The sequence below is a fragment of the Hipposideros armiger genome, unplaced genomic scaffold (genome assembly GCF_001890085.2).
Source record: "Hipposideros armiger isolate ML-2016 unplaced genomic scaffold, ASM189008v1 scaffold_264, whole genome shotgun sequence".
NCBI lineage: Eukaryota > Metazoa > Chordata > Mammalia > Chiroptera > Hipposideridae > Hipposideros > Hipposideros armiger.
Window position 1 is genome coordinate 2,090,547 of NW_017731614.1, and position 8,588 is coordinate 2,099,134.

The 8,588-nt window shown below is 42.4% G+C and overlaps 1 protein-coding gene across 5 annotated transcripts in view; it reads left to right on the forward strand.

Moving 5' to 3' along the window:
- PRPSAP2 (phosphoribosyl pyrophosphate synthetase associated protein 2) overlaps window positions 1–8,588 on the forward strand; it is a 56,485-nt gene that overhangs the window by 33,957 nt on the left and 13,940 nt on the right. For all 5 annotated transcript variants that reach the window (XM_019656740.1, XM_019656744.1, XM_019656742.1 and 2 more), the window contains 2 exons: window positions 3,151–3,206; window positions 5,553–5,701. In XM_019656740.1, coding sequence (XP_019512285.1) covers window positions 3,151–3,206; window positions 5,553–5,701 — 205 coding nt within the window. The remainder of the gene's footprint in view (window positions 1–3,150; window positions 3,207–5,552; window positions 5,702–8,588) is intronic.

Consider the following 8,588-nt stretch of genomic DNA (forward strand, 5'->3'; position numbering starts at 1 on the left):
TCCTGAATGTTATCAAAATGTCTTCCTTTCAATATTTCCTTTATCTTCAGGTAAAGAAAGAAGTCATTGGGGGCCAGAAAGAAGTCATTGGGGGCCAGATCAGGGAGTAGGGAGGGTGTTCCAATACAGTTATTTGTTTCCTGGCTAAAAACTCCCTAATAGACAGTGCTGTGTGAATTGGTGCATTGTCATGATGCAAGAGCCATGAATTGTTGGCAAAAAGTTCAGGTCGTCTAACTTTTTCACGCAGCCTTTTCAGCACTTCCAATAGTAAACTTGGTTAACTGTTTGTCCAGTTGGTACAAATTCATAATGAATAATCCCTCTGATACGGAAAAAGGTTAGCAGCAATGTTGCAACAAGTTCACAAACTTAATTGTCGGACCGCGTATGTACATTTTTTTGTATCTCAGTCATACCTTAATAAAACTTAAAAGATCGAGGCTTAACACTTAGTATTTAATGTGCTTTGTCTCATGTGGTTGGTTCTCACTACTGAGTAGAGAATTAGCAATTACAAGGGAGGCAACTGAGGCTTGGAGGAGGTTAACCAACTTACACAGGCTCCCCCAGCTGCCTGAGTTCAGACCAGGGCTAGCTCTCTACCCACTGTACCCACTGCCAGAGGGACACGTTTATCACATGGGGCCTCTACACCCTGTCCTGGAGTCCAAGACTCTAAGATTATTTTATTCTTTTTTTTTTCATTAATTTTTTGAGAAACTACTTTCTATTTATGTTCTTTTAATGTTTCTCCCATAGACCTTAACAGAAAACAGATGATGCGTCGTTTCTGAAGTGTCTCATGCTCTCCCTTAGGGCACAGTCTTTTGCTGAGCGCCTGCGGCTGGGAATTGCGGTGATTCATGGAGAAGCTCAGGACGCTGAGTCCGACCTGGTGGACGGGCGGCACTCCCCACCCATGGTCAGGAGTGTGGCTGCCATCCACCCCAGCCTGGAGATCCCCAGTAAGTGGGCTGCCCCTCTTGTTGCTTTCCTCTTTGGTTTCAAAGCTGACTTTTTTTTTTTTTTTCAAATGTGAATTACCTCTTCTCTTTTTTTGTTTTTTAAGTCGGCAAAAGCTGATTAATACCTTTTCTGGCCTGGTTGTAACAGGTGCACTTCTGGTACCCTGGGAGGTATAGAGCCTTTTCCCAACCTATGAACATGCTCCGACTACTAGACTCAATTGTGACACATCAGGGAATTTCATTCATCCATTCAGTAATATATCCTGTAGTTTCACATAAGGAATGTTATTCACTGTAGTATTGTTTTTATTGCAAAACACTAGAAAAGTCAAAACTGTTTATCAGAAGGCAGGACTTGGTAAACTATGTCGTGTCAGTACAACTAATTATGCAGCCTTTTGAAACAAGATACTCTTTGGAATGGATGTGAAAAAGGCAGAATAAGAGAGTGTGTACCTACCTCTGTGCAAGGACCAGGAAGGATTAATTAGGGTGAAAATCCACTATGATGGAGTGGTAAGAGTTATGTGTGAAAAAAAATTTTTTTTAAAGATTTTATTGGGGAATCGGGGAAGGGGAACAGACAAGTTGCTGTCCTTTTTGTTCTTCAGTCTAGTTGTGGAGGACGTTGTTTCACGGGCTCGTGTTGGTATTATCATTGCACACTCTTCCTGGGTGAGGCAGATCGGTGGCCAGCCGCTGCCGGCTGCTCACACCGGCTGCCAGCCACTCATGATAGCTTTATGGCAGCCCACGGCAGCTCCACTGCACCCTACACCGTTGCTGGCAACTCACGGCAGCCCAGCTCCAGGTCAAGCAGTTGTTCACTATCTTAGCTGTAGAGGGCGCAGCATCACTGGCCCATGTGGGATCTGAACCGGGGCCCTGCTTCTCAGAGCTGGCGTCCCAAGCCAACTCTTAACCAACGCACCACTTGGCCGGCCCGCTACTGAGTTTCTTATTTGGACAATAATCTCTTTAACCTCCTAGATTTCTTTTTTATAACAGCTTGTTTCTTCTATGATTTTCTGTTTTAACTTTTGAGGAAAAAATTAGACTTGTTTTTATTAAAGAGTCCTTTGTTTTAAAGTCTCCTTTTATTTGCTTTATTAATTGTTTCCTGGTTTATTTCTTCTTTTGGCTGGGTTTGGTGCTGTTTGATGTTTGATGAGGCGAGGAAGTACATAAAACAATTTAGAAAGACTTATGGTGAAAATAAGGAAAGTGCCTAAATGAAAGTATTTTTTGCTACTTTGCTCACTGACAGTGTTGGATACATAAGGTTTTCCTGTAAGGATATCTGATACTTGTGGTTATGCTGGATATATCTATAATAGAGCCTTCCTCAAATTAATCAGGTTTTTTGTTTGTTTACTAAGTATTTAGTGCTTCCTATGTGTTAGGCATTGTACAAGGTGCTAGCTGTTAAGTGCTGACATTAAAATTCTTTACTGTAGCATAATTGTGAGAAAAAAAAGCAATGGGGATATATTTGAATGAATATGAATTAATGAATTGATGTGATTAAATTTCAAGAACATAAAGTATTGAAAATATTGCCAAAATGAAGTCAGAAACAACAAACTATTGCTCAGCTTAATAACAATACTGTCTTCTAAACTCTCAGATGTTGATAATGGATACATCTTCTGTTATAATTATCACTAGCACAGATCACTTCAGTTGTTCAACTTTACCAACTCCAGTGTCCTTTGTTGAGTGTCCTTTAACAAGCTGGTTTCCTCAACATATGACTGAGATACGTTAAGTAGTCATTTGTTTGGACTGCACTAATTTGGAATTTGACAATTACCTTGGATTCAGATTGGATGGATATCACCCCTGCACTATGAAATGGCAACTTCCTGTTGACTATAAAAACATCTTTATACCACATTGTCAGTATTTGCTGGCACTGATAATGATCCAATCACTGATTAGCCCTACTTTTTTCTTAAAAGAAGCCTGTGAGGCTCATACCTTGATAATATTTCCTAGGTAGACATTTCTTCATTTTCCAAAGGAGAAATTTGCTTTGAACTGTTCTCTTTTTGGAAAACTTTTAAGTGACCAGACATTTTTTAGTCTGTTGCAATGTTCCTTTTTATGGATTGTTGGGTGTTGGTATGACTAGCCTGTGGAGACATGGCAGTAACCCTTGACCTCTTGTCCGTCACAGATCCCGGATTACAGGAATGCAGTGATTGTGGCCAAATCTCCAGCCTCTGCCAAGAGGTAGGTGGGAGCTCACGATTGAGCTTCTCGGGTCTGTATCCAGGGACCACATCCCCAGTCAGATCCTGGCATTCTGATTGTACCTCAGGGGTTCCCACAGGTTCTCTTATTTTTATTCTGTGGACTGATGGTTTAAAAGTCCATAATAAGTGCTAACTTCATTTATTAAGTGATGATTAATTTTCCTCTTTTTTTTCATTTCCAATCTGTGACCACCAGTCCTATTTCTTGACCAAAGCCTTCCCATGTCTGGGGAATTCCAATCTGGTACTTTCCTCACTCCCAGATTGGTGGCTGCTTGTTATTGAACTTCAGATCTGGCATTTAAAATACTAACAAATGAATTTTGTAATTGTTTACTGCTATTCAGAGAACTCCGTAATTTATTAATAGAATTGTATCCAGCCCAGAGGCCACTTACTAGTATGTGTTACAAGGTGACATTCTAGAAGCGAAAACACCCAGAGGCATACAAATGGGGCAGTGCTGAGAGAGTCACAGGTAACCTGCAGTACCTGATGAGTCAGTGGTACAGGACTTAGAGTGGTATTTGGGCCGAGAGGGTTCCATATGCTAGCGTTTCCTGGAGAAGCCATTCCACCAGAGAGGGAAAGAGCAAAATCAAATGTAGGAGTAAAGTCTTTTTCCCCGAAAAGTTCCTTTTCAGTTATTTCCCACAACCCACTACCTTTGCTTATTGGATCACTTTTGGAAACAGTTTGGTTGTTTTTTAAAAGAGTTAAATATTGGGTCGTCGAAAAAGTCATGATGCATTTTTGCAATGAAAAACATAGAAAAATACGTCATGACTTTTCCAATGACCCAATATGTGCCTGACATATGATCCAGCCTTTCTACTCAGATATTTACCCAAGAGAAAAGAAAGCATGAGTCCATACAGACATTTGTACATGAATGCCCACAGCAGTTTTGTAATAATTCAAAGCTGAAAGCAGCACAAAAGTCCAACAACAAGTAAATGGACAAACTGTGAGAGACCCGTACAATGAAATGTTACTCAGCAGTGTAAAGGGATGGCCCGTTGAGGTACAGCGTAACATGGACGGACCTCCAAATTGTTGTGCTGAGTGAATGAAATACTCTAGAGGACTACATACTCTAATTCTACTTATGAAATTCTAGAAAAGGTAGAACTATGGTGATAGCCAGCAGATCACTGGTTGCCTGGTGGTGGAAGGAGAAATTACAGAGGGGCACGAGGAAACATTTGGCAGTGATAAATACTTTCATTGTTTTGGTTGTGTTAATGTTGATACAGATATACACATACATTAGAGCTTATGAAATTGTATAGTTTAAATACAAGGTCAGGCAATTAAGTTCATGAACTCATCCTAGAAAAAGTGCTACATACCTCATTGCTGAATATCACTACAGTCACCTTCGAAGTACCCCCCTTGGGAAGCTATGCACCAATGCCTGCGCCTAGTCCACCCTTCAAAGCAATTTTGGAACTCTTTTTCTGGAATGGCCATCAGAGCTGTCGTCGTCATATTACCCTTGATGTCCTGAATGTTATCAAAATGTCTTCCTTTCAATATTTCCTTTATCTTCAGGTAAAGAAAGAAGTCATTGGGGGCCAGAAAGAAGTCATTGGGGGCCAGATCAGGGAGTAGGGAGGGTGTTCCAATACAGTTATTTGTTTCCTGGCTAAAAACTCCCTAATAGACAGTGCTGTGTGAATTGGTGCATTGTCATGATGCAAGAGCCATGAATTGTTGGCAAAAAGTTCAGGTCGTCTAACTTTTTCACGCAGCCTTTTCAGCACTTCCAATAGTAAACTTGGTTAACTGTTTGTCCAGTTGGTACAAATTCATAATGAATAATCCCTCTGATACGGAAAAAGGTTAGCAGCAATGTTGCAACAAGTTCACAAACTTAATTGTCGGACCGCGTATGTACATTTTTTTGTATCTCAGTCATACCTTAATAAAACTTAAAAGATCGAGGCTTAACACTTAGTATTTAATGTGCTTTGTCTCATGTGGTTGGTTCTCACTACTGAGTAGAGAATTAGCAATTACAAGGGAGGCAACTGAGGCTTGGAGGAGGTTAACCAACTTACACAGGCTCCCCCAGCTGCCTGAGTTCAGACCAGGGCTAGCTCTCTACCCACTGTACCCACTGCCAGAGGGACACGTTTATCACATGGGGCCTCTACACCCTGTCCTGGAGTCCAAGACTCTAAGATTATTTTATTCTTTTTTTTTTCATTAATTTTTTGAGAAACTACTTTCTATTTATGTTCTTTTAATGTTTCTCCCATAGACCTTAACAGAAAACAGATGATGCGTCGTTTCTGAAGTGTCTCATGCTCTCCCTTAGGGCACAGTCTTTTGCTGAGCGCCTGCGGCTGGGAATTGCGGTGATTCATGGAGAAGCTCAGGACGCTGAGTCCGACCTGGTGGACGGGCGGCACTCCCCACCCATGGTCAGGAGTGTGGCTGCCATCCACCCCAGCCTGGAGATCCCCAGTAAGTGGGCTGCCCCTCTTGTTGCTTTCCTCTTTGGTTTCAAAGCTGACTTTTTTTTTTTTTTTCAAATGTGAATTACCTCTTCTCTTTTTTTGTTTTTTAAGTCGGCAAAAGCTGATTAATACCTTTTCTGGCCTGGTTGTAACAGGTGCACTTCTGGTACCCTGGGAGGTATAGAGCCTTTTCCCAACCTATGAACATGCTCCGACTACTAGACTCAATTGTGACACATCAGGGAATTTCATTCATCCATTCAGTAATATATCCTGTAGTTTCACATAAGGAATGTTATTCACTGTAGTATTGTTTTTATTGCAAAACACTAGAAAAGTCAAAACTGTTTATCAGAAGGCAGGACTTGGTAAACTATGTCGTGTCAGTACAACTAATTATGCAGCCTTTTGAAACAAGATACTCTTTGGAATGGATGTGAAAAAGGCAGAATAAGAGAGTGTGTACCTACCTCTGTGCAAGGACCAGGAAGGATTAATTAGGGTGAAAATCCACTATGATGGAGTGGTAAGAGTTATGTGTGAAAAAAAATTTTTTTTTAAGATTTTGGGGAATTGGGGGAGGCGAACAGTGTTGGGGACTTGGGGAAGGGGAACAGCCAAGTTGTTGTCCTTCAATTTTAGTTGTGGAGGGCTCAGCTAGCTCAGCTCCAAGTCGAGTTGCCATCTGGCCGCCCATTGGCAGCTCACAGCCAGTCAGCTCAAGGTGCTGTCCGTGTTCAATCTTAGCTGCAGGTGGACATAGCCCGCCATCCCATGCGGGAGTTGAACTGGAAACCTTGTTGTTAAAAAAAAAGCAAAAAAAAAAGCAAAAAAAAAAAAGTACATGCTCTAACCACTGAGCCATCCTGCCACCTGTTGGCAGCTCAGCGGCAGCTCAGCTTGGGCTCAGCTCACTGGCCCATGTGGAAATCGAACCGGCAACCCTGTTGTTCAGAGCTTGCACTCTTAACCAACTGAGCGACTCCACCAGCCCCTGTTTTTGTTTTTAAGAAACTTCCCTCATGCTTTAATAACATCTTTTCAATTTAAAGAAATACTGCCTTTGTTTGAGCCTGTTGGGGAGTAAAAACTTTTACCCTCTTTAAAATTCAATGCCTAGGGGCTTGCAAGTGAAACTGACAGAAGACAGATCAGCAAGAGAAAAGGCAGATTTTAGGAGGAGGTTAGAATTTGGGGCTTACATACCATCTTTATAGGGGAAGAAGAAAACAAATGACGTTTTGGAAAGATAAAATGAGCCCCTTAGGAGAATAGATGGAGAAATGATGTGTGAGACAGCATTTGTTTAGGTGTGGTGCGGACCTCGGTTAGCTAAAGTGCAGACAGGAGGCATTGAGGTGCGGGTTAAAGCGGGTGCCAGGACATCCTGCCCTGGAGGCAGGGGCTGGGGTTTGTGTCTGGCCGGGTGTGGCCAGGAAGAACACCACCATAATGCCCAAGGGCCTTAGAGGGAAGAGAGAGGGGTAAGGGAGCAATGCTGGAGCAGATTGCGAGGATTTGGATGCCATTTAATATACTTAACAGGGTAAAAAGCTGCAAACGCCCTGGAGCTGAGGGAAGTTAGTGAGGGGTAGGTGCCTTCAGAAGTCCAGGCCCTCATCCATATTGGGATAAATTGCAGAGAAGAGTGTCAGGAAATAGGGAGGCCAGATTTGGGAGGTTGACAAAGTTAAGCAAGTTCATGGTGGGAGGGCTTTGATGTCACAGGCTGTGCTGGGTTGTGTAGCAATCTGTGGCTCCTCCCCATGGGAAGGGGTGGGTGGGAGAGAAGAGTGCTGGGAGTGTGAAGGATGTAAAAACTAGCATGTGAAAGATCTCATTAATCTTTGTGTATTGATTACATGTTAAAGTGATATTCTCAATATATTGGATTAAATAAAATATATGTTTAAAAGTAATTTCACCTGTTTCTTTGTGCTTTTGCAGTGTGGCTACAATTAGGTTGTCGGAAAAGTCATGATGTAGTTTTTCTATGCTTTTCGTTGCAAAAATGCATCATGACTTTTTCGACAACACAGTAGAAACTTTAAAATCACATATGTTGCTGACTTTTTGGGTTTAGTGTACATCGCTGCAAAGCAGTGACTCCAAAAGCAGATGCTCTTCCAGTTCTTCCACTTGTGATGGGGTCTAAAGAGGAGGGAGAGCTGGGGATGGAGCCAGGCTCAGGATGTGTTTGTTAGTCAGGCTTTCCGCTCATTCGTGTGTTCCTGTGCCACCAGGCTTCTGGGCACTCAGGCCTGTGGCCTCCCTTCCAGAGCCCTCGCCTGCTGAGTGAGGGGCTTGTGTCAGGAAGCTCCACGAGGGCCCATTGGCGCCTTGGTGGCCTGAGCCATATCCCTGAGCATGGAGGAAAGTACGTTCCTATTTGGGGGTTTTGCGGGCTGTGTGCAGAACACGTCAGCAAGCTTTAGATGAACCAGCTCCTTTGTAACTTCCAGGCTTTAGCTTTAAGTGTGGTCTTGGCCAGTCATTTCTGGACTGCAGAACCAGAACTGTCGTTTGCCATCTGAAAACAAGGGGACAGATTGGGTGATTGCTAAATTCTAACATTCCTTTATCTACTTATTTGCCCTTTATGTGTCAACTTGTTTCATTCACAATTTTAATTTTAATGACAATATTTTCATGTTTACACTTGACTCAAGTAGTGATCACTAGAGGACTTTTAAGGGAATAGCAAATAGATATATTAAGGGAAAAGAAAGCATTAGTCCTGTGGCATCTCAGGTATATATTTTGAGATTTTTATTATATCAAAATATTTTGACAGGGCCAGCCAAGTGGCGCGTTGGTTAAGAGCTGGCTTGGGATGCCAGCTCTGAGCAGCAGGGCCCCGGTTCAGATCCCACAAGAGGGCCAGTGACACTGCC